Source organism: Melanotaenia boesemani, chromosome 8 (assembly GCF_017639745.1).
Source record: "Melanotaenia boesemani isolate fMelBoe1 chromosome 8, fMelBoe1.pri, whole genome shotgun sequence".
NCBI lineage: Eukaryota > Metazoa > Chordata > Actinopteri > Atheriniformes > Melanotaeniidae > Melanotaenia > Melanotaenia boesemani.
Window position 1 is genome coordinate 10945146 of NC_055689.1, and position 27609 is coordinate 10972754.

The 27609-nt window shown below is 37.0% G+C and overlaps 1 protein-coding gene across 6 annotated transcripts in view; it reads right to left on the reverse strand.

The window, feature by feature from the left end:
• Positions 1-17155: 17155 nt before the first annotated feature.
• Positions 17156-27609, reverse strand: part of slc6a9 (solute carrier family 6 member 9) — an 88698-nt gene continuing 78244 nt past the window's right edge. For all 6 annotated transcript variants that reach the window (XM_041993023.1, XM_041993022.1, XM_041993025.1 and 3 more), the window contains 6 exons: positions 25699-25936; positions 24885-25019; positions 24699-24798; positions 22856-22956; positions 19579-19749; positions 17156-18563 (listed from right to left, as the gene is read on the reverse strand). In XM_041993023.1, coding sequence (XP_041848957.1) covers positions 18315-18563; positions 19579-19749; positions 22856-22956; positions 24699-24798; positions 24885-25019; positions 25699-25936 — 994 coding nt within the window. In that variant the 3' untranslated portion in view covers positions 17156-18314. The remainder of the gene's footprint in view (positions 18564-19578; positions 19750-22855; positions 22957-24698; positions 24799-24884; positions 25020-25698; positions 25937-27609) is intronic.

A 27609-nucleotide genomic window follows, 5' to 3' on the forward strand; every position in this document is an offset into this window, starting at 1 on the left:
CACTGAGGGGATTGTCACGTAGCCGAATGGAGGCTACCAGCGACTTATGTTATTAGGTCCTACAAGAGTGACTCCAAAACACCAGCATATACCAAAGCACACTGTGGATGGGTCTGTTGTCCAGCATCCCGAGCCTTGGTCCTCACACCTTGACATCTGTCAGGGATTTTGACGTATGAGATCACAGAGTGAGGGATTACACTGATCTGTGGGGAGAAAAGAGGTTTGTTCCTGTCAGATAACACATGGATGTAGGGTACATATCAAGTAAACAAGACTGGGTTATACAAGCCTGTAGATTAAAGGTTTAGGCTTATTTAAATTACAAAACCAGAATTTTCACATTCTATGCCAGTGTCTCTAAAATACAGTCTTTCTAAAACATGTGCCTTTGGCAACTGGTTTTGATTAAATCTGCATGCTGGAACTAATTATTATTTTTTTTTACCCATTAGAGGAACAGAATATATTATAAAAAGCATCAATATGTCACATTGCTCTGCCAAACATGTTAAAAACCTGATGGTTTGTGGGTTTTTATGGTTTGGATTTGTATTTTGTTCTGTCATACTTGGGTTAGTTTAAGGTTTGTGTTTATTGCTTTTGGTTTAGTTAGTATTCAAGTTATTTTTGCTTCCCAGTTTATTTCTCACAGCCAGTTTCTTTGATTCAATCTAGTCGAACTTGCCATCCATATGGTCTCAGTTTGTGTCACGTTTAGTCACACCTGTTGGTCATTTGTCACCTGTCCCTTAGTGTATTTATTCTGTCCAGCTTCACATGTACCTTGCCAGGTCATTGTCATCATCTTGTTCCTGCTCCCAGTTCTTCCTCATGTCACATTTCAGATCGGCTCTATTGATTTACTGTTTTCTGTCTTTGAACCTGTAAGGAATTTAAGTCTCTTTTTGTCTTTATAAATTGCCTCCTGGTGAGCCCTAAACCTTTTTTTTTCTTTTTTTTTCTGTGAACTGGGACAAAGAAACACACCATTATTTTCATATCCAACAATATAACATTTATTTTACTGGTTGTGTTCCTGGTGAAATAGTTAACTTGACTGCCTGTTGCTCAAAGTCAACTAGGGAAGCCTTCAGCTCTCTATAATCATCTACAAAACCAAACCCAGTAGTTTTTTTTTATATCAGTAGAGCAGCATTTATCTCATTTTTCTCTTTTGCCTTTAGAGCCTTAGTTTAAAGTAAAATTGTTGAAGGTTTTAAATGTGAAAGTCTCCTAGATGTAATCTACACATTAATTCAATTCTATGTTTCCATGGAGAGCAATGTGATGTCAGGTTGTGGGATCATTTACATACATAGATATGCATTGCTTCAATGATTCACTAGTATCAATATATATTGAAAGTAACAATCAAACGTTGATGAAGTAGTAATTGTAAGATGTGCTTAAGTAAGAATTGTTTACATTTGTTTTGTCCAATAAACAAAATATCTTTTAAATTTGATGAGGAAACATCAAACGTGTGGTGAGTAACTATGATAGAGTCAGACTGTTGCTATAACTAAGTTTTTTTATTTTTAAGACTGTATAGGGAAAAGATTTACACAATATCCTGCTTTAATGTCTAAAAACAGAAATGTTGTCTTTCAGTTTTCTTTTACTTGATATGAACATTTGAAAAGCTAAATGAAGATAATGTGACAGTCTTTTTCTAATTAAAAGACCAAATTGTTTTTACTTTAAACATCAGAATGATTTCATGAATAGATTTAGATTTTGATACTTTATGTTTTTCTTGCCATTTGATACAAAATCAGCATTTCATGTCCTGTTATATAGATCACTGGCTCCTGAATCAAAATCATGACAGAATTTGTAACATCAAGCTGAATGAATATAGAATTGTATCATGATCAAATTTGTGACTTACACCCCAAACAACAAGAATAAATTGGATTAAAATTGTGAACTGGATTAAATTGGATTTTGATGAACTTGATTATAGTTAATAAAACTTAAGTGTATCAAAACATATTCTCTTGTATTGTATCATTTCATATTGTATTGTACCATATCGTAACATATCATATCATGTCATATCATTTCGTATCGCGTCACATCGTACTGTATTGTGTTGCATCGCATCGCATCATATCGTATCGTATCGTATCGTATCGTATCGTATCGTATCGTATCGTATCGTATCGTATTGTATTGTAACGTAATGTAATGTATCATGTCGTGAATTGTGCTGAATTGAATTTTTATGTATTTGGACATACATTAAACTTGTTTACTTTGTGTTTAAATGAGCACTATGTTACATTTTGACCTTTGAAGTGTGTCTCTGACTCATCTTGATGGCACACTGACATTCAGTATGTACATACTGCCTGGCCAAAAAAATAGTCACTACCTGGATTTAACTAAGCAAATAAGTCTGAGCCTCCTATTAAATAATTACTGCATGGGCGATTATCTTTTAGCTGGCAGACATTTCTTAAACAACCATGTGGAAAGACACATCCTGTGGTCGTGGAAAAGTCTGTTTAAGAAGGGTCAAATCATTGGCATGCATCAAGCAGAGGAAACATCTAAAGAGCTTGCAGAAACTACTAAAATTGGGTAAAGTACTGTCCAACACATTAAAAGCTATTGTAGAAAGTGAGGAAAAGAAAAGAAAAGAGCAGAAATGTCCTGAGAGATCTTGCTGATTCAAGACAAAACTATTATCATCTCCAAGGAGATATCAACAGAGGGAATAAGAAGAAAAGATTGTCAAATTCTAAACAGATCCTTTAATAGGGTTTATCTGTCAGCTGCTTGCATTAGTACATGAAAAGGTTCTTTCTGTCAGACACACGTCCAAACAGATAACAAGGTGCCAACAATCGGGGAAACAGTATCTCCCCTTGTTCTGGGTATCCCCTGGTGCCTTTTCATCTGTGATTTCAGGAAGTCCATTACTATTGCAGATGGGTATCGTGCTCCTTCACCACAATCAATACTCTTCCATTAAGGTGATGAACGGTATGTTTCCCAAACCGTCTGCAGTCAAGACAAATTCTCAGGACCCACTGATCCGAATCAGTCAGTGTCAGCATGACAGCACAACACCCAGGCAATGTGAAGGGTGAAGAGGATGACTGAAGGGCCATGTCCAACCAACTCCCCCAGCCTCACGTTTGGACACCTGCTATGTAATTAAATTCTGTCCTTTACCTTAGCACTCAAATCAGACATACTCATTCATTTCCCACACCTTGAACAAGTAATAATTTTTATCTGTTGAGTCTCCAAGGTAATTTTGATTCAGTTTGAAATTATGAGGCTAGAAAATGGCATTATTTACTTTAATATTGAATATTTGTTCAATAGTTCTACCTTCTCTTCTATGGTGAAACACAATGGCTCATATCCACAAACAAAACTCAATATCAAGTAAATGAAATGGGATTTAAATTCCTAACACAAGTTCCTTTTTTGTTTTGTAAATTGTTTATCATATAAGATGAACCAGGCTGGTTTTAAAAAAGTGCCCATTCTGGCTGCTAAAAAGGTGGTATGGAAACTGGTATGGCACCTGTGCAAATTCAAAAGTCAGCATAATGACAAGAAAATACATTTCTTCTCATCCTCAGTAAACATTAGAACCAATGCTGACAGAAAACACCCACTATTCTTTTTAATTCATAAAAGGAATGCAAAGTCACCGCCTCGGGAAATGGGAATTAGCTTTACTATTTTTTTCCCAGAGATGGCCATGCTGTGAAAACCTTGGCAAAGACAGCAGCATTTAATTTAATAAAGTCTGCACTGTTAGCTTGCTCCACAAGCTGTTTTCCCCCAATTTAACAGCTGACATGTTCTACTATCCTTTGGTAATCCAAAGAGAAAAGAGAAATGCAGAGTAACAAAGCAATTACTGGGTGACTGACGGCCTCGCAGTTGCATATTCAGCAGAGCCAGCAAGCAAATCCTGCAGAAAGCCTAAAGTTCAAATCTCTCTATGACTTGCAAAGGATGATATGAGTGTTGCTGATGAGTAAGATGATGACATCATGAAATAAAACAAATAATTTAGGTGCTGTGTTTTAATTATTCAAACAGAAAAGAGATGAAAGTTATGGTCAATTTAATACCAGAACCACAAGGACATATGTGATTATTTTGCTGTTGGTCAACTTTCAAACAAGCTCTGGGCCTTTTTATTTATATATATATATATATATATATATATATATATATATATATATATATATATATATATATATATGTAGTAATGTGAGCTTACAGAAATATGTGAGTTCTTCTGTTAGTCTTGTCAGAAGCACCACTTTCCTCTGTCATCCAAGAAATTAGACCCAAAAGAAAAAATAAAAAAAGTCACTTTTCAGGACTGTAGTAAAATTTTATCTAACCAAATGAGTCACTTGAGAAGAAATTCTCATCTACACTGAAATCCTGGCAAGAGGCAGCACTTGCCCAGGCTAAAAGAGATGGTGATGAAGTGCATAGCTATTCTGCAGTGCTCCTTAGGGCTCGGCATCACCACTAATTTCCTGAATTGATTTGATTTCATTCGGCTCACGAGACCCTGATTCAATTCCGATTAAATATCATTTGATTCTGTATTGATTAATTTCCAGATATTTCTGTAAATTTATTGATTATTAAAGACTCTCAGGTAACTATTATTATGAAACACTAAGGCATTGTGTATATATATTTAAAAAATATTCAAGTTAACTTTTATGTCCGGAAGCAGTGGCATGTCACATAACTGTTACTTTTATTTTATTTTTAATAAATGAAATACCAAACAAAATTACTATGCAAACTGTACACCTTAAGTGCACTTGTAATAGCTGTGTATTGGTTATGCAGGTTATTATTGTAAACATGGTGAAAAGCTGCCTGATCTCTGGACAGTTTATTAAACAAAAAGACATAGCATAATATAAAAACCATGTTTAAAAAATAAATCGTAAAGTGAATGAAAAGACAGCCTGAGATAAAATGACTAACAACAATTCACTTATACCTGAGGAAGAACATATTTCAGATCAAACTGTGAACCCCTTATTGTTATTGTTACAGTTTGCCTTAGGATCAGTTCATGCCTTAAATCTTTACACTTTATTTATTATCACTGTGCAATGTCAGATATTTGTTGTGCCTGTGCACTTTTTATTTTTAATGGCTACTTCAGTGTTAAAATGTCCTGTCTCGTCTTCACCGTGGGACAGTGGGAAGAGTAATCCCGATTCCTTTGTATGTCTTGTACATGAAATTGACAAACCACGGTCAATGTCAGACCTTTAACTGCGATGAAGGAAGCGCAAAGTTTGAGTCCCGGCTGATTTTAATTATTTTTTTTTGTAAATTTAGAGAAACTCATATCTGTCTCAAATCACCTGAGAAGTGACCCCAAAAGATAAACATGTGATGAAGAATACAGAATATCAGAATTGTAAATGCTCCAAACTGACTTTACATGCAAAACAAAGAACAAAAAATGTTTTTTCCCCTCTGTGAGGGCATTATATAAAAACTGCAAACAGTTCAAATAACAAAGTCCATGAAACTGAAGAAGCTGTTACAGAAGATTACATTCAGATTTTTCTGCAAGAAAAGGAGCTGGTCTACAACTTGCGGTTTGAGGCAGCTCCTTTTGCTGTTACAATGTCCTCAGTCATCTGAGAGGACAGTGGTTCCAGGTATCTCCTTGCTCGATGACCCAAAAGGGGATACTCCCTCGCATGTGCTCCCCACCAGGTCAGTGGGTTGTCAGAGAGTAGGATCGGTTTTCCCTCCATATATCTGCTCACTTCTTCCTGTGCCTCTTCAGCTGGAGTAGTCTGTGATGGTGCTGTTTTTAGATGCGTAGGGAGGTCCAAGGAGAGTCATCAAGACTGATTTCTTAAATCTCTTTAGTGAAGGAGGGATTGCATCCTTTTCCTTAACAGGACAAGGAGGGATGTATTTCTCCTTTGCACCACCATCAGCTTGCTGTCCCTGGACAAGAAGGGCAGTGTACTGAAGAGAGGATCTAATACAGATTCTACATCCAGCTTGTCCTTCAGGGTTAAATACCTTAAAAAATATTACACATACTCATCATTACAGCTGCAATTAATATTGTGCAATAATGTAGATATTTTGTACACCCTTACACACAAATACATGCATTGACAAACTCATGCACAGCATGCATTTAGTTAGCCTAGCTTGAGCTTAAGGTCTTTGCAGACAGCTACACTGCTCATCTCCATGTTTGCCTCAATCAATGTGCAGCGATTACTCTCCTTCCTGTGGACTTCAGGTGATAGAAGAGCTGCTGAGATGGTTGGCTGCTGCTCCAGGAAGCACACCAACATATCCTGTACACTATTCCACAGGCTTACCACATCAATAACCAGCTTATGTGCAGGCAGATTCAGCATTTGTTGCTTTTCTTTTAACTTGAGACCGGCCGTTGCGCTACAACGAAAGAATGAAAAAATGTGCCTCACTGTCCCGAGCAGGCGTGCAGTTGCTGGAATCTTGAGGGCTGCTTGTGAGGCCAAGTTTAGCTTGTGTGTAACAGAAATATTAACTCCACAGCTCGGACTATATTAGCGTCATGTTCTTTCACAATGACGAGGTCTTTGTCTGTTAGTTACCACTCCTGTAATGTATCAGAAAGTAGGTCTGCCAGATTTTTTTGCTGTGTGATTTGATTGAATTTGCCTGGTTTGTAAAACATGAGACAATAGTAGCCACTCCTCGTCTATATAGTGACAAGTTATTGTCAGATACGAATCAGTAGATATCGATGTCCAGCTGTCACAGGTTAGGACAACCCTCATAACAAACTTCAACAAAGTTGTGATGCCATTTTTCACCTCTGCATGGAGCTTAGGTATGGTCTCCTTGCTAAAATGTTTACGTGTTGGCAACACATTGAATAGCTCTAGTAAGTTAACGAGAACTTGGAATTCCTCTTTTTCACAGATGCTACTGTACTTAAGATGAATGGGTTTAGGAAGATTTATGATTTAAACAGCTAAATGTTATAAAAAAAAAAAAAAATACAACTGCAACTTGATTTCTATGCTTACAAAAGTAGTGGTCATCATCCTGGTGTCTGTTAGTCATCAGTCAACCAAAGATAAACCTCTTAACTCTGTGCAGTAGGGATGTCCAATGTCGATTCTCAAGGGGCTGCTATTTTGCAGGTATTCTATGGCTGATAGAAAATGAGCTGCTTTTCTAATACAAAAAATAACAAAAAACAACAATGGTCCAAGGTTAAAAATAAAATAAAAAAAAAAAATATATATATAAAAATCTATCATGCAGACAAAAAAACCCACAAGCTTCCATCTGATAAAAGCACCTCAGCCACCCTTGATGCACAGGCAGAAGCACTTCACTGCACAATATGATGGTCACACAAGGATTACAAACATCAGACATGCCTTTCTTTAGTTACATTCCTGAAAAAGTGATCATAGGTTAGCTGCTAATCCATTCTATGAGTCATGTTGTTTATTATCTGTGCCAAACAGGACTGCAGGAGCTGATGAGATTGTGCATCTTATGACAGAATTACACTCAACACAGCATGCTGGCAATCACAAGGAGAAGTGTTGTGTCTGTTGGCAGTTAATAGACATGTTGCTGAGTTCATTATGTAGCGTAATCCTGTGGCCTGGCTGCATTCATGATGGATGTTACGACCTGATGGTGAAATGGCTTTCTGCAGCAGTGGTGCCTTACAAGAATCTTGACTCACTTAAAGTCAGAATTATGCTTTTCTGATTCCAACTGATAGTGAATAATGGACTGCTCAGCACATTTTAAGAAAGTGTGCTTTCATCTCATCATCAAACATGAGACTTGAACTACTTTCAGCCAAATGGAATCTGACAAGCACATTCTTCCCTGTTAATGATTAATATTGTGGTCCTTTGGGTTGATGATTTTCAACTTGTGGTGCAATACTGCAAGAAGCAAAATAAGGACTAGTACTGGTGATAAAAATACCAACGCTTTTTAATAGGGATGCATATTATTGGATTTTTGGCTGATATTCGACATGCCAGTATGTTGCTACTCATTTGGCTGATATCCCATATTTAATTTTGAAGCTGATATCAGCCGATACTGATATCGTGCCAATAATCTCTGCTTTTCAACAGGGCTGTCAAAATGAACGTGTTTATGAAAAAAGATGAATCTGTGGAAATAACACATAAACAACAAAATTATTACTCATACCATATCAAAAATCTGAATTTAGCATTATTTTGATGAGAAAAGCTGATTTAGGTGCCTTGTCACAGCAGTAAACCAAATCCAACAAAAATCACTTTATTTTTTTTATTTATGAAGTTTCTGGTAATTTTCAAGACTTATATTTACATGGTTTTGTTTTTATATTATTGGGTGTTACAAACAAAATAAGAGTAACAAAATAATTACTTTTTCTTTTTTTAAATATGAATTTGGCATTAACTCGTTGAGAGAAGCTGATTTTGGGCATGTAGGTGCCTTGTCACAAGGGTGAACCAAATCCACCATAAACACCATTATCCTCATTTATGATCCTGACAGTTTTCAAATCTAGCATTTAGACGATGGCCGCATCATGACCCATTTGATAGCTAACATAAATGAACACTCAGACTTTGCATCTGACATTCCGGTTCACACTCATTACCAGTTGGTGGTGTATGTGATGCTGATGGGTGCTTGTTTGCTTGCTCGTTTACCTGCGCAGCTGATTCACATGACGGTACAACATCAAAACACAACAAGGGAAAAGAGGCGCAAAGTGTGATTGTGACAGAGGCACTTTAGACCAGAAATGTTCTTTTTTAGATAGTCCAAGCCGCAAGTCACTTTTAGTTGTATTAGTTGCATTATAATATCCAAGGAATTTTAAATCTATACTCAACCTTCATCTATTAGCAATTTCTTTGTGTTACTGAATTTGGAAAACATGTAGATCAGTGGTTCCCAAACTTTTTCTGCAGGGTCCCCTTTTCATCAACAACAATAATGTCAAGTGCCCCCTCCTGATCCCACTACCACATGCACCTTGATGCTTGTGGCTCTAAGCTCTTTGCTAACATAGATGCTAACATTAGCTTTTATATTACAGGGACTAGCAGGTGTATTTTAAGTTGGGTGAAAGTGGATGTGGTCGATCCAGCATCCTGGATTTTCATACCACCAACGTTCCAGTTTACTGCTCTGTCCAGGGAAATGACAGCAAGTAACGCAGACATCAGACATCAGACATCAGACATCAGACATCAGACAGAGAAACGCTCATGAAAAAATAAAAGGTTGCATACAAAATGCATACATCTTCAATACTGTGTTTGTAGTGACCCTGAAACACACAAATCTTACAGGAAACAACCGTTTGCAGTAAATTGGAAGACTGTCTCTGAAGGGTCATACAATGCTTTCATTTATGTAATCGGAGTAATTAGATAATTAGTAAAAGAATAAGTAGTAAGTGTTGTCATGGAGGCATGGACTTAAACTGCTCAACTAGCTTTAGTATTTATTTCTATTTTATGGTACATTAGTTGTGCAAAATCAATGGAAAGTGACAGTAAAAATGTAGATGTAATTAAAAACCGTGTTTCTATTGGTATCTAATTGCTTCAATAAAAAAATTATGATGTTTTTATTATTATAAAATGAGCCGTATACTGCCATATTTGTGCCACCATTTTTACTATTGTGTCTCTGAATGGACAAACAACTCTGCTTGTGAAGTGAGACCTCGCTGAGATTTAAAAATGTCGTGCTGGCTTTGTTTGATAGCTGCTAGAGCCCCATCTAAATGGAAGAGTAATGCCTCAAAAGACACATAGAAGGAGACAGGACACATGTACACAATTTTGAAGTAGTTACCTGTAATGCAGTCATTGCTGCACCGGAGGCCACTGGATCCTCTCACAGATGAAAACATGTTTATGTCTGGAAAATTGTTGGACACTGACAGCCACCATCCATTCTAAACTATATGCCCATCTTTACAACGAGATGTCAATAATTTTTATACCCCGTACCTTTAAAGTCAAACATTTCCTGAAGATTGTGCCAGTTTAAAATTTTGTCATGTTTTAGCTGGGTGTGCTGCTCTGGTCAACCAGAACACAGTGCAGACACTTTGTCCTTGCTGGAGAGGACTTTGACATATCTCTCTTTCTGTGCTGTCCTCCCTCAGGCTCCTGCACAAGAGACTCCAGCATAGAAAATTGACTTTGATCAATCCAGACTCAGCTGACACCTGAAGCACGGTGCCACCCACAGTGAAAATTGCAATCAAGAAAATTTTTGCATAACAAGATCTGGATATCAAAAATCAAGATCTTGCAATTTCTACCTCATCTCTGTTCACAAAAAAAAAAAAAAAAAAAGATGCTATGCAGGGTTTCAGTGAAGCAAGTTACAAACCCAGGTGTTGTTATTTGTAGCTTTATTCATCCATTGACATGCGTATGAGTGGAATCAAATGCAGGCTCAGGAGAGAAGCAGGTGAAGCAAATAAACCTTTATTTAACAAAATACAAAGCGCTGCAGTGGCAGGGAGTCCAGGAATCATAAATCCAAAAGTTCAGATCTGAAAGAGGCAGGGACAAGGGAGGGAGAGAGAACAAAAAAAAAACCAGAACAAACAAACAAAAAGAGAGAGATATGAGGAGAATGCACACAACAAAGAAATGTGAGGGTATGGCAAGCAAGAACAAAAACAAGTCTTGGGGTATATGCAATGTGGAGGGATAATGACTAACACGGTGCTGGTGAATTAATTGGAAGGCTAAGAGCACCTGAATGAAAGCAGTGAAAGACAAACTGAAAGGAATGAGCATGAAGACAGACTGCAAAACCCAATATAGATACATAAATAATGGAAATACTAACCAAGCATAGAGTAGCATGTACAACAAGTAATCAACAAGAAAACCAAAAGATCAAACAAAACCCTTGCAACACAAACCATAGACCATGACATTTATTTTAAATCAAAGATAAATCAGATTCCTTGGCAACAGAAAGCACTTTAAACAAAATCTCTTCCAAATAGAAGGTCTCAGTAAGCATTTCTACTTTTAGATTTTCTTTTTAGCAACAAGCACAGTTAAGTTTTTATTATTTTTATTATCTAATTACATCCAAAAAGAAGACATTAAAAAGAATGTAAAGAAGTGAAATGTCATGACAATATTTATAGCATCCACAGCTGAAACTTCAAATAGTCCAAATCTGTACAGGCTTTCTGAAGAGCAGCTGTGACTGTTTGTGGATAATTTTTTATAATTACAGTCATGCTGCCCTCCTCTGACTCTGTATGGTACTGTTTAATTAATTCCAGATGAGCCATATGGTGTTATTTTTTAATGCATTAGTTCTGCATCAGAGTACAGTATAGGTGTTTTGATGAGAGTGTTATTATTCTGTGTCAAAGAAAGTCAAATTTTTTTTTTTTTTTTTTTGCAAACAAAAGGCCATTCCACACATTGTAATCCATAGTGAGGGGATGTTGTGCAACTGTATCAAACTAATCTATGGCAAGAAAAAGCACTTCGAATTTTACACTTAGGGTAATACCCTCTCCAACCCCATATAATGGGAAAGTAATAACAAGGCTCTCCACCTGCCTTCTGTAGTTCAGTGCCTGAGGCTAAGTCAGCGCTGAATTACAAACAGGGCAGAGAAGTGCTGCTGCATTGCTCTCAGTGGGTGGAAAGGTTTTTATTATACTTCTATCCCCACAACACAACCCACAGAGATCAGTGCATTTATGCTTTTTTTCTCTCCAAGTTATCTTCTGTTGGAAAAACTGCAGTTTTACCTTTGCAAGCTGCTTAAGATGAGATGAGAGGGGGTTAAATGATGACTACTTGTGACTCACTCAGTATGCAAGGTGTGACAGGCCTTCATAACCATACACTGCTTTTAAGCAGTCTGCATATGATCGCTGGGTGCATTTTAAGTGCTGAGCATTAAAGGCATGAATATGAAGAAGTTGGAGAGCAGTATAAATTGTAAATTTAATAAAGTGTAAATTACAAGTTATACATTTTCCCTTTATCCCCCAAAAGTTATGTCAGTAGCTTCAAAGCAGTGTTTCTCAATCCTGCCCTCCATGTTTGTAAGAGCTTTCCATGCTATCGCTAGTAATAATGAGCTAGCTAGTATAGAACATAGCTGGTTCTACGTTAACATAGAGAATATTTTGACTTGATGCTTTAACAAGACAAATACAAATGAAAGATTTTATTTCTGTTTCTGCCAACAGTTGGGTATCTTGCTAATAAAAAAGAAGTGGATGTGCACAAATTCAGTGAATCCAAAGCTGTGGTTGGTGCTCACAAAACTACTTCTTTAATAAATGTACATTTTCATTGTTTATGAATTACTTTGTGATAAAATAAATCAGTCTGAAAATATTGTTACATGGTTCAGAAATTGAATATCAGCAATTTTTCTTAATAATCTTAGCTGGATTTTGATAGTGGTTGCGTGTTTGTTTTTCAATCTTATTCCCATGGCCTCAATATGTCATCATTTTTATTATCTATATATAATATTTATTATATTTATTATTGAATGATATATTTACTATCATTCAATCTTTCAAAAATTCAAAGCCAGAGAAAGTCTTGCCTTTTAACTTTTAGCTAATCTTTTTTGCCTATTGCAGGCAGTTGTTAAAATATTCTGCCTGGCACTTTTGTTAGAAGACAGTTGCGGGGCTTTCTCTTTGTTTCCTATCAATGACAAGTTTGTAGCTTTGTTTGCACGTTTTATTGAAAATATGTCTGATGAGGTTGCACCCTTTGATTATACTCTTGTCACATATCAAACATACTGACTGTAAACTTTGAGAAAATATTCATACACTCTAGGTAAAATAAATAAATAAATAAATAAACTAAAAGACAAAACAGCATACAGTAAACACAGTTGCAGTTTGCCCACTAATGCTGTATTCTTGGCCACATTTGCTAGCTAGCTAGTGTAGGATAATGTTAGCCACAAAATGTCAGCAGGGACAAAAACCTCTTACTATACTGTTAGAGAGGGGGAATTTTACTTGTCAAATATTAAATGTATCTAATATTAGTTTGTGAGGTAAAAATAGTATTTATTCTTGACAAAAATCACAGTGTCATAAAGCTGCAACTATTCAAATGATGCTAGCTCATAACCTATTTAAGTCTTGGTATAGAAACCTAGTCAGTTTCATGAATTAAACTAAAATTAGCAAAGGAGAAACTAAACTGAATGCGGAAAAGAAATAATATTTAAACAAGAAGCACATGTAAAACAGTAAATATCTGTAATAAACAGAAAAAAATTGTTTTCCAAACCAATGAAATCAACACACAGCTCCCCATAATGAAACACAAAAATTGATCTTTAAAATAGATTTTATTTACCATTTTGTAATTCAACAGTTTTACGATATACAGCTGACAGGACTAAGACATTTCAATGGATTTTGGCCCTAAAGGTTGAAGAACAAGAAGAACAGACAAGGTTAGATAGATAGACAGATATATATGATAGAAGGTACCAGAAGAACTGTGTTCTTTTTTTTCTCTCTAGTGCTTTTCTCTCCTTCTTCCTTTATTGAAACAAAATCAACAACACTGCAAATTCTTTCAGCCATACCACTGAAAGACATTATTTACTTGTGCTGTTTTAAATTGAAGTGAATTATTAATCACATGTATATCTTGCTGCTTATTAAAAAACTTTGATTTCTTTAAAGTGCTGCAACATGAGATTATGCTTATATGAGCAGTAGTAAGAAATTCAAGAGGTAATGTTTACAGAGAACCACAAAAATAGGGTAAAATCAGTTTTGCTTTTTCTCTATAGTTGAACAGTAGTGCTATGTATTCAAATGCAAAAGTGGTACGACTAGTTTACGTTCTTCAACATCAGCGACTTTCTGCACAGTGATGGTAAATAATGTTACATTAATATTTGAAGACCTGGGTCAATAATTTATTGTTCTCAGTTGTGTTTTTCAGGAGCAAGGTTTGGTAGCCACAAAAATGAAGGTTTACATAGCCAACAAGACAATTAAATCAATTTAAAATAGTTAATGGATCCCTGTCTTATACATATGCCACATTATTTGCCTAAAATATCACCATAAAACAACATTTTCTGAAGAATGAAATTTCTAGTTTCACGTGCTGATTTAATCCTGGTAGCACAGTCATTTTGGTATTTGATATTTTTCTTTTTTTTACAACACCTAAAATGACCAAAATGCTCGCATTTAGGGCCACAGGATAAAGGTAAACAGCAATGTATGACTGTTGGCACTATGCTGTGTGAAACAGCTTGAAGATGTAATACTGTTAAAAAAAACAAAAACAAAACAAAAAAAAACAACAAACAAACAAAAGCATAATCATATAGCTGCAGTTTCTGCCTACACCAGAGCTCACAGTAAAAAGTAACCATTCTTTTGTAGTTCAAGTTTCGATCCAAAGCTTTTTGTTTGGCAATGCTTTTAATATCAGCTGGCTTTATCTTATTTTCTATGAATACAACCTCAAATACAAACAAAAAGCAGTGTCATTGAACAATGATTAAAATCTGAATAGGTTTCTTTCTTGTCTTTAAGTATAAAATGTCTGTTTTTTCAAAAGATAAGACTGTTTATGATTAGCAGAATAGGACAGGGCTAGTTCTGGTAGATTAGAGGTACATGGACATCAATACTGACACTACACCTGCTTTACATGCAGGCTCAGCAGTAAGAGCTAAACTACTACACAAAGAATGCACAATACACCTGACATAATCTACATTACACTATCAGAAACATGACAAATCAAAACTTAGATCAATTCATACCGGCCCTCCCCTGACCCGCAGAAACACACCCTCCCCCAAAAATAAAAGTAAAGATAAACAAACGCACATACACAATCTGATTATATTTATGTTTTCTTTTTTTTCCTTTTTGTTTTATTACATTACTGTACATTAGGAGGAAGAGATGTGGGGCCAGCAGAGATGGCGGAGGTTGGGATTTATGGGGAGTGTGGTGGCTTAGCTTCACTTATTACAACAAGAACATACAAGACAATTACAAGAAGAATACGGTCTGAGCTACATGCTGTCCCACTATATACTGAGCACAAGAAGTTCCTGTTCACATCCTTCAACAAGTAAAACTTATTTAGAAAGAGGATGTCCTAATGTTTCACAAGAACAGTAAATTTAGATTAGAAGATACTGGCTTGTGTCACAGAGCACCTGATTTTGCAGGATTAATTAAAAAAATAATTATAAAAAAGATTAGAAAATATGCCATATGGTTTGAATTATTACAAATAAATCAGAAGCTTGAGCTAAAAACAGCTAATTACCCCCACAAAGTTATGCTTTTCCATTTAGGGGATTAGGCAGAGCCCATTCCTGTATTTTTTTCTGCATGAAAGCCAGTTAAGCTGGCTAGAAATGTGTGCTTGTTTCAAAATGCTTATTGTGCTTGATGTGGTTCATTACATCCAAGTGCCTTTGCTGAACACTGAATCCTTCCCAAACATTATTTTCATTTTTTTCAGATCTCAGCTACAGGTCTTCTCTGTCCTGAGTTTCAGCATTGCGCCATCTTGTGGATTTCTGGAGCAGCCGGTATTTTAACCTTAAACATCTTTCGTCTTAAAATTAGATTGTAGGTATAAATGAATGAATAAATATGTGCAAATTTAGTTCAAAGCTGTGCTTTAAATTTAATTATTTTTTAAAAAATATGTCAATTCATTTTTTTTAAAAAAAGGGAAATGTGCTTATTTGATGTCTTTCAGACTTTTGAATAAGATTATAATTTTTTTCTTTTGTTTTCTTTCTAAATATAAAGCTACAACCTGTATAAGGTTAGCTTAGCTTAGCATAAAAAACACACTGCCCTGCCAATCCAAAACTAAAACTCTATCCTTTTGAGCATTAGCTTTATTTGTATACAAAACAGTGAGCTGATTTATGTATTGTCAGTCTCTGGACAGTCTCTTGGATGAAATCAGCTGCCAGACTGTTTTCTTTTATTTTGTTTTGAACAAAAGGTTTTGATAAGTTAAATTTGAAAGATTTAGAAGTGGTGGAAGTTGAACAGTGCTAACTGCTATTTGTTAGGCTAGATGTCGCCTCCTGTTTTTGAGCTTCATGCTCAGCTAAGCTAAGCTAACTGTAGCTGCTCAACTAACTTTTGTCAAGAACAGCATGTCTGCTGTATATATAAATGTGCTGTATATCATGTTTATATATTTTAAGTGCTTACACCAGTTTTGCAACCCTAAATTTAATAATTACCAAATTTTATAAACCTGAAGACACAATGGAAAGAAGCAGAGCCACAGCTGATGGAATTCCCAAAATGGTCCCTGTTTGTGAAGCTAGAGGCATCTCCCCACCATTTGAACCTGTTGGTTCATCACTGCACACCTCTACCACCACACTACAACAACACTGTACTGGACATTATCCAATCAGACACTCTGGGTAAACCCAGCTGTGTATGCTAAAGAGACCCCTCTGAATCACACCTCACCCTCCAACAAAACAGCAACAAGAAGTCACAGATAAGAAATGGTAAACATGGTTAATGATTCTATAGTTTATATCTTTGTACAAAATAAATGTATGCATTCTTTATTATTATTATTTACTAAATTACTTTACAACAAGAGGTAAAAAGGAGAAATCTACTGAAAGAACAATACTGTGCAGCTACATTTAAAACTACATAATTCTTTACAGAGTTCTTGCTTTCTTCTTAAAACAAGCAGCATCTCTATGCTTTCTGTCTCTCCATCAGTTACAGAACAGCTTGGCTCAGAGCTTTAATACATTAAAGGATTCCACTGACAGTAAGAAACTGACAGCATGTCAGTATCTGAGAGATATATGTTACCAAAAACACGTGCAACACTCATGTAGCTTAGGTAATGTTTTTGGTAACACGCATGAACAGGGCAGACTACTGCTACCCAATGGAGATGCCAACAATGACGCAGATTCTCCTTCACAGACCACATCGCCAGAAGCATTTCACCCAAAATCAATGCCTGGAAGACTTAAGAAGAGATGGCACTTCTAATATATATATGTATATATATATGTATATATATATATATATATATATATATATATATATATATATATATATATATATACTTGCATCCACCTGTCCTGTGTATATGCATGGGTGCTTTTTGACAGCGAGTACAGTTAGGTGGTTTCTGTCCCTTTAACAGTTTCCACAGACAAGGAACCGTAAAGTTTAACTTCACTCGGACCCTGAGAAATGGGCGCTGGGACCTCTTCTGTCATATACAAATGTGCTTTGTGCATGCATGTGGGTAAATGCAGCATTACAGTACAACTCACTGACATTTATCTGCCTACTTCTCAAAGTCTAAGCAGTTTTAGTGGAAAAAATGTTACTAATGGAGGAAATTTCCACAGAAAAATCTGTCTTAAATATCACTTATCTTCTCAGGTGGTTGTTAAATATTTGTGCTCTATCAAACTTGTATTAAAGAAGCAGCAGCATAAAAAAAGCAAGAACCTTATTCTTAAGCTGAGATCAACTGTGTTTGAGGTCACTGTGTGCTGTGAAATATACAGAGTGTATGAACGTGACTCCTTCTGTTGCTATAGAATAGATCTTTCAATTTTTCAGCATCTTAAGACTGTAAATGGCCAGTTCTGACACAGCTTACCCTCCTTCCTCTACAGTTGCAGCACCACACGTTTCCAGCTGTCCAATCTACAAAGTCGCTACAAAGTCATCCTTCCCAAACAGCCCCGGCTAACTGAATTCAGGAGAACAGTGGGTCTATATGCTGCTGCATGCACAAAACAAAACACATGCAGCTTCACAATCTACTGTACCTCTAACTGCTGATGGAGATGGCATTTACAAGTTTAACAAAAAAAAAGAAAGGAAAAACAAACTGCATTATTAAATTATGCAGAACAAATTAACAACTCACCCACACACACAGACTTACACACAAACATACACACACATCTTTTGGATGATGACCCAGTTTCTTCTTCCTTTCATTTTTTTTCTTCATTTATCTAGAGACGACACGCAGACAGATAGAAGTGGTTAGGACAGATATAATAAGCCCTTACAATATGTAAAGGTCTCCAGTGAATGGGATCTCCCCCACAGAGGACTGTGGGAAAGTGGGGTGAGGATGGAGAAGAAGGGAGGAAAAGGGAGGAAGAGAAGGAGGAGACGGTGGGCCGCAGAGGCCGTGCCCAGTAGCACTGATAGGAGGGAGGGGGGGGGGCGTCTATGCGCTGGGGTTGGGGTTGTTGTGTGTGTTGGTGGAGCCGTTGCTTCCCTGGATGGTGAGGCTGATCTCATCCTTCCTCTCCTTCTCTTTCTCGTCTTCATTTTGCTCTTCCTTCAGCTCCTCCTTCTCCTTTAAGGGACGAGCCTCAACAGTGTCTTCGGAGGCCACGGGGGCATAGCGGCCTGTCCTGTGCTCCTGCAGGGCAGGGCCCCACTTTGGATGTGCTTGGCATGCGAACTTCAACCGCTGGGGCAGAAGTGGAGAGAAAGACGTCAGTGAGAGCAAACACTTTAGGCTGCTGTCATTTAAACAAGTTCAAAAAGGATTATTATTATCTATTAGCAGAGAAGCAAACTAGCCATCATTACCAATTGATATATCAGTAACAGAAATTGTCAATTAATTATGAAATCAATAAAAAGTAGTAAGCATTTTTAAAAAATAATGTAAAATATCAGTCAAAAGGTTGGACGTACTTTACCATTAAACCTAACATGAAAGTGTGTCTAAATGTTTAACTGGTACTGTATTACATTTATTGTTACTTTTGAAGATATACAGTATATAATAAAGTGTTTTTGGAACATGACAGAGAGTCAGCATTGTCTTTACAGTGTGTAAGAACTACTGACATCTAGTGGTAAAGATGAGCACAGCAATGACTTTAAATGCCAAACACAGTTCTGAATGGATGGTGGCCATCAGTGGCCACAATTCTTCCAGACATAAACATGTTTTCATCTGTGAATGGATCAGTGGAACAGGTGCAGCAACGGCTGCACTACAAGTAACTTCTTCATAATTGTGTTCATGTGTACTGTCGTCCTCTATGTACCTTTTAAGACTTATCCCAAATGTGCTCTAGCACCTGTCAAACAACACCGGTACTGTTAAAGTTCAGGGGGTTCTCATTACAAAAAAAAAAAAAAAAAAAAAATTGCCCCTCATTTCTTGGGTCAGGTTTTGACTGTTTTTAAATGTTTTAAAATGCAAAACATCAATTAATGCACTGGTGAGCAAAAGATGCATCATATTCTAAACAACTGGATTTTTCAATATATTTTTAAACTGTCAGAAGTCTGAGAAAGTCATACATCATATGTGACTTTTGGCATAATAAAGTTAAGTAAGTTTGAACTGGTTTAGTTAATATAGTGCTGGGTACTGCACTACAGTACAGCTCATATCTGCTTTATCTCAGAACAGAAAAGTTTCAAAGGCCTTTTCTGACTGGAACAACATCTTGAACTTGGTACTGTACCTCTCTAAAGGTGGCCCCTGGGGACCGAGAGATCTTGTAGAGTGCATAGATGGGTATGCAGACCACTGAGGACAGAGCCATGGCGAAGCCAATAGCCAAGGACCAGCCAGGGTAAACATAGTCATTGTAGGTGATGGGCTTGTACTGGATCACTGTGAAGATCAGGATGAACTATGGGATCACAAGAAAAATAGATCATGTTATTTAAAATAGTTTATGTACTGAATATTATAATTATATCTTATAAATGTCCCTCAGAACATCTCTGAGATCCAATGCATTTAAAGCAAAACAACAACTGAAAGAAGGCAGATTATAAATTTTCTTATAATGCATGTTTAATTAGATAACCCACCAAAGTGTACTGAAAAAGGATATTTACTATCAATGGAAATATATATATATATATATTATTTATTTATTTATTTTAAGTAGGTAGTTTTTCTACCAAACCCAAAGTTATGCACACAAACATATACTAGAAATGAGCATTCGGTACAGTTAGACAGAACCACTTATTTTTTATCTAAAAGCTGCAGATTATTAATAAAAAAAAATCCTTGCTAGCAGCAGAGAGTTTAGTCACAGTTCTGACAGGGACCCAGAGAGCAGCATGTTCTTCTCTGGAGCAACACAAGAGAGAAGAAAAGTGCCTGAATTCTGACCAGTAATCCACAACAATTAATTTCTTGGTTGACCGAGTAGCTTAGTGGACTAATTCGCCTGTTTGGGAAATACCATTGACAGCCGCTGCATGTGTCCAGTTCCCACTCAGAAAGATTTGTTTTGAGTGCTTTATACTGGAAACAAAGCCAACAACAACCAAAGAGATTAGCGGTGATGGCAGCTCAAATGTAGGTCAGGTCCTTAACAACTGCCAGTAACACAGGAAGGTTTAAAAAAAACCTTCCTTAAAATAAACTTTATATCATTCAGCCACAGAGCGGTTTGTTGTTCTGCTAAGAAAAATCTCGGGAGCTGTTATAGCAGACTAACATGACTCAAAGTAACTGAACTGTCAGGACTGGTCTCAGATCAGCAGGTGTGTGTATAGCCCTTTTCACACATAAGACCAATGGATTTGATCAATCTGTTAAAGTGACGACATGCATTCATTCTAATGGTAGTCATTTTTCTGTTAATATTCCTCACACTTAATTCAGACAGAATGAGCTGTGATACAACTGTAGGGGAACTGACCCCAGAAGTGCAAGCATTACAGAAATAAATAAATGAGCATTATCTGCATTTTCATGAATAGAATCATTGTTTCTCAAATCAGGAACTGTTTCAATTAATCTACCAGCTCTGTAGAATAATTCAGTCCAGATTTGAACATCCAAAGTCATGTAGTTTTTCAGCAGAACCTAGTGAAATGTGACCAAAGCCCCCAAAGAGCAGTGGAATCACCCTTTTTATCACACATGAGACGCTAACTTCAGCAACGTCTGCCACGATGTGCAAAGACACATGCGCATGCACACACAGGTGAGCACACTCCTACCAGCTGACAGGCAAAGCGTGTGTCAGAAAATACGCGAAAATAGTATAAAAATAATAGGCTTCAAAAATTTACCCGCCATCCTGCCAATAAAGCTGATGTACTGTAGTTTTTCTTCAAAGATTTCTTACAGCCCTTCATCACCGTCTCTGCTCTATCGTACCAATCTGTGGTCTAGTGTAGATTTAAACTGCAGCTGGATCTCTCAACCACACGTTTTCTAACACCCAGCCTTTTCCAATTCATGAGCATACAAACCACAGCGGGTGACAGTGGTGATGAAAAACTCCTTTTTTAAGCCACAATACTTAACTTTGGCAGATTTTCTCTCTGAGGCGCCCCCTAACAAAGGTTAATTAATCATCTGTCTTACATCCTGTCTTTTCTCTGAGCTCTCTTCAGCCATTAAAAGTCAGTCGCTCTTGTCTTGTCTCTTGTTCTGTCATTCTCATTCTTTTCCTTGATTCCTCGGATAGTGTCCTCCTGCATTTCTTTGCTGAATCAGCCACGGTGCACATTAAAAACAGCCAGTGTGCTGATATTCAGCTGGTGGCTTGTAATGCGGTGCCATAAAACACAAAACAGCTGCCACGTGACGCCCTGGGCTGGAAAAAGGAAGTTGTGAAGCAGGGTTTCTCAGCCTCAAGACGCTGCAGGTCAATAACAACTCGTGGGATGTGCATAATTAATATCAGCGTGACAACAAAACGAGTCAAAAGCACAGAGGTTTAATGTTGAAAACTTATATAGTGCTGCTTTAACAGGAAGAAAAAGCCTCCAGCAGAACCAGACCAACAACAGAATAAGAGTTGATATTAGCATCCTAAGAGCGAAGCACTTGTGTAAAACATGAACAGAAGTAGTTGAAAATATCACTTTTTCACATATCCTCCTGACTACCTGTAGTTCAAATTTGTCCTCTGTGGGGGACATTTGTAAACTTGTAAATTTGTGAATATCTCTCACCCACTGCATTCTACTGAGTTAACTCCTTTTGCTATCTACAAAGGACGTTTAGGGCTTTTCAATGATACCAAATGTGAAGGGGTGGGGCTTTGGTACCTTTTGGTAACAAAAAAAATGTGACTGGACAGTATTTTTTTTCCTGGTAGTCAAGAGGATATTTAAACTTACAAAAGAGTCAGTTTAATACTATATGGGTTTAATTAGGCTAAAGTAACCATATAATTATCATCACAAGCAAAAACATGATATTTTACTTCACCAGAGGACAGCGTCTCCACATTGTCACTGCTGTTTGTCAGATTTAAACGAATAACACCGCACAAATCTTCAACTCCTTTGAGAATGACAGTTTTCTAATAACTTTTTTTTTTACATAAAAAATGCATAGTTATAGACATAGTGGTGAGTGGGAATGGTTGGCATACTGAGAAGGCAGAAATGTTTCCTCTTATTCACTTTTCACATGATGTGAAACAGCATGGTGCTGCTGCTGCTTGTTATTGTGGGTAAAAACACAGAGAAGGAAAGTTTAAACAGAGCTGTTGCTTATTTATTCAATAATGCAAACCTTTGGACTGTGCTTAACCATATGTCAGATTAACACACCTCTGCTGTGTGTGTTCACCTGTTAATATGACAGCAGCATTTCCCACCTGCTTGTTGAAAGCGATACGTATTTGTTTCCTGGTCAGATTGCTGCTGCTAAGTGTTAAGTAAAGTGTGTTGCTGTGAACTCAAATACAACACAGAGTTCAGTCACTGCAGTGTGTGTGTGAAACAGCTTCACTAGATGTGTATGTGTTAACTTACAGAGATGATGACGGGGGAGATGAATCTCCAGCAGACTTTGAAGAAGAGAGGAGGAGGGAAGCCCAGCATCATCTCCACATCTTTGAAGTAGTTCCTGTGACCTGCAAAGAAGCAAAAAAGAGAAAATGTTTTTCCAAAAAGTTTCATGTTCTGGGTCCAAAGAGCTGAAACTAAGACAGAGAAGTGAAGAGCAATCCTGTGCTTTACATGTGATACAGGTTTTCCTCTTTCTTCTTTTTTAAACTCTACATCTGAGATAGTTTCTTTTCTCGGTGAGCAAAGCATTCGCATTGATCTCTCCTGACGGTGTGTCCCATTATGCTGCATGAATACAACTTATACTCTTCAGTGTTTTAAGTTTTGTACTGACGCCTTTGACCTCAGAGCAGCCATAAGTGAAAAAGACCTCTTTGCTTTCAAGAACTATTTAAATTTTGACACTTCTGCTTCGCTCTGCCGCCATGTTTTCTATGATCACAGGCCTGCTTTGTGAGCAACATCCTGCTGGAAACCGGAGGCAGGGTTATATTTCAAACTGCTGAACACAATGACTGGAGTTATTTTAACTGTAACAAACCTCTGATGAGTTGATAAAATCGTTTGAAACACTGTTAAAATGAAAGGACTAAACTTATAAAAACCTTTTGCAGTCATTAGAGAGAAGGGAACACATTTGCTTTAGCCTGAAAACACAAAATATAAAATATTGTAATATTAAAAAAAAAAAATACATGTAAGAACTTCTTGTCTTTTATATTGTCTTTCTTGCAGAGCTCCAACTTTCCAATTTTTCCAGGTCCAGAAATGTTGGTTTCTGTATTTCCTTTATGTCATCTGATCCTTTTCTTTTAACATTTCAGAACATGTCTTAAAATGAATGGATATGACATGATAACAACCCTGAAAGTCAAAATATTTTGCTATTTAATGGTATCAACTGAACTGTGAGCATTTACAAAATTCACATGATAATGTAAACTAGGATATAACAGTTACTGCAAAGTCAGTATTAAGCTGCAAAACTGATTCAGCAGCCTCAGGAGCAGCTGTGCTAAGTTAAAAGATTCAGAAGTGAACGGCCTGTCATCGGTTACTCCTGTTGCTTTTATTCAGCTTTTGTTTTCAGTACATAATAAACTACAGTTAGTTAATCTGACTGCTGGAGATACTAACAAAAGGTAGAATGGATAAATACACATATTCAGCTGCAATATAATTAACTGACAGTAAAGTTTCTGCAAAAGAAAAAAGCATGCATTGTTTTCTTAAACAAATTGTCTGTTTCTTTGTATTTTGTCTTTCTGTGCATGAGTGCTTTTGCCTTTGCTTTCCAATAGCACAACTAGCTTAACATGTATGAGGGGAGAATAAGACTGCTTTACATTTTTACAATTTAAAGGTTCATCATTTATGTTAAACAAGATTATTACTTGAACAAAAAAGGCAAACAAATCCACATACTTATCATAAATGAGATATGAAGATCCTAAGGAAGTTGAGTCCATACAACTGGGTTTGAATATAACTTTCCCAAAAGTGCCCTGAGAGGATTGGGGGTGTATAAACACAACTGATCTGAATTGATATAAGACTTATGTGAAGTCCGTTACCCAGTAATCATCCAAGAAGAACTTTCTCCTGTATGATTTTTTAAAAATGGGGTTATAAATACAATAAGCTAGCAGTTTTAAAATGAAAAGAAAAAGACAGATTCAAAGAACGATTGTAATACCAACTACAGGAATCATGTGGAAATCTTTGATTTTTATTTTCACAGAGAGAAAAATAATAAATTTGTCCCATTATGTGTCATGAAAGCATGTTTAGTCAATTTCCCTCTTACCGTAAATATACATGATGCAGATACACATGATGCAGGAGATGATGACCAATGAGAAGCTAGCAGCATAGTTGTCCATCAGTAGCAGCCAATAGATTCCTGCCTGCACACAGGAGGAAGAGATTATTATTCCTCATGACAGAAGACAGTTTGAAATCCTCGACATGACTGCATGTGTTCAGGACCTACCTGTGTTGTTAGAGGCACCCCCAACAGAAAGCCAACGATGGCCACAGACAGCGTAACTATGGTCTTGTTCCGGATAATCCAGTCTGTACCGATCTCATCAACGATGGCTGTCACCAACGTCTCCAGCAGACAGAACTGCAAGAACAGGAAGGTTTGAGGATTCAATTAAAATGAGAGATGAGACAGTTAGTTCTCAAGTTTCTGCTAACATGATGTGGTAAATGGGACAGATGACTGAGGGCAGTCCTCCATGTTTTATTTAACACATCTGCTCTTCAGTAAAGATGTGCTGTAGCTAACAATCTCATTTCAATTTACAATTTTACATTTAAAAGGGGAAAATGTTCTTGTTTGTCATAAATATCCCTTTGAACTGACTATAATACAAATGTTAGTCATTGGAAAAATGATGTATCACAGTGTAATACAAAAAGTATCTTAAAATGATGCATCACACAGTGATTACGTACCCACAAAACGAAGCCAAAATGCAGCAGTGTGTAAAAGATTAGGGGCACTCAATGACTCAATAACTTCAATAAACCACCTGATGAGAAGTAGCAGCTTCAACTTGAAGGAACTATATTCTGAATGACGTTATCAGTCACTCACGTCATAATGAAGGAATTTTTGGCTTCTCTTCGTCATTGAGTTTTTTGAGCAAGTGTGGTTTACTCACTTGGGTTGCTCAGCCCCGTATTTGTTCAAAAACACTGTCAGTCCATGACAAATTGAGCAAATATTTGTTTGATTCATAGTGAAACACACTGTCTTTGTATTTATTTCTTTGTGTAACACAGTCTCCTGCTCTCACCTGAGTTCCCAGTCCCAGAAGGATGAGCATGAAGAAGAACAGCAGTGACCAGAGTGGTGAGATGGGCAGCAGAGTAAGGGCTTCTGGGTAAGCCACAAAGGCTAATCCTGGGCCGTGATCAGCCACCTCTGACACGGGGACGTTCAGGTGGAGCGCCATGAAGCCCAGGATGGAAAAAATAACAAAGCCGGCATACACACTGGTCGCACAGTTGGTTATACTGATGATGATGCTGTCTCTGTATGTCACACAGGGAGGGAAAAAGACATGATGCACTTTTGCATATGCTATATGAAGTGTACTCAGCCTTGTTACCACCAAATACCTAATGTTACTGTCAGAAGATTATTCAGAAACTTTTTGTATTTCATATTTGCATGTTTATCTGTCTGAGAGAAAATGACTTAGAGCTTTATAACTACTTCCAACATGGTCTAAAACATTTCCCTCAAGATGTTTCACAGCTTGGCTGAAAGTAATTTCTTTGGTACATTTTCCATCCCACTCTTCCAGGGAAAAGTTTTATAATCTGAGATTCTTGGCCCCTTGATGGACAAAATCCTCAGCCTCCAAAACCTGAGATAATTTTGAGATGCTTTAAGAACATGTAGTTCCCTATTTTTATCTTGAGCTCTGTTTATTTTGAGAATTTGTTGGTATTGATTTGGGCCCATTCTTCCCTCTAAAATTTAAATGTTTCTGTCGCTACCGACTGCAACAAAGAATAATTGATCTACGCTGCATTGAATAGGGGAAATCAATAGCGTTTTATTAAACTGTGGGTGGATTTTCTCCAAAGCTTTATATTGCTTTATTTAGAAAGTTTTATTATATCTTTGTCACTTCACGGCTGCATCAAGGCCTGTTTAAATGTTTATTTAAGAGTCTGATAAATCTTCCTCTGGGCTTAATGTCTTTTGTGGTCACAGAGTGGTTTTGATTTAACAATAGAAATATGACTTAAATGTTTCTTGCTTCCCTCACCCTTTAAACAGTGATGGCTAAACTTTGGACATTTCATAGCATTGTTATTTAAATATATTACAAATGAAATAGTAAACTACTGTACCAGTCAAAAATATGGACACTTATCCATTAAATCCAGTGGGTAAGTGTGTCCAAACCTTTGACTGCTAGTGTATTTATCTGACTCAAGAAGACGAGTGTAGTGAGTTTTCTGACAGTGAATCTGGAATATACCTGCAGAGCCACGTCTCGTCTTTTCCCTCTCAGTCTGAGGCTTTGTTCAGATTTAACAAGGGAATTATGTGGTTTCACACTGCTTTCATCCCTCACATTTCCTGTTTGGGTTATCACAGTGTCTGACTCTCACTCTGCACTTCTGCATGTGCACCGATTGATGGTGTAACGGGAAAGCAGGGATGGAGCTGCTTTCTGATTAGGACCTTCATGCAGCTGTTTGCACAGATAAAAGTCTCCTGGAAGAGAATCTCAGGCTCCTGGAAGAGCAGCAAATTATATCCTCTACCTTCTTCTTTGCCCTCTGCAACTCCTTGAGGCCTTCACTGTCAGCATGTGAGGACGATCAAAGGAAATAAAGGACATCTTTTTTGCCTTTATCGCTTCTTTTCCACGATTTTAACCTTTTGCATGGCTTCATGCTCACTCCCTTGGTGGCCAAACACTGTCAGACTAGCCCCTTAATACAAGTTCTGAAAGTGCTATCTCTGTCCTTCATCCTGCTGAAGTGTTTCTCACTTTCTCTCACTTCTCTTTTTATGCCTTACATCTGGAAGTTGGCTCCTGATTGATTAACTTTCTGCTTAAAGGATCTTTCAACTGACTCATGACAACTTTTCATGTTAACCTTGACAACTAAAAGAGATCATAACCATATAAATTATTCTTTACTTGTTTTATCATTTGGAAAAGTTGCAGCTGATGCATTTT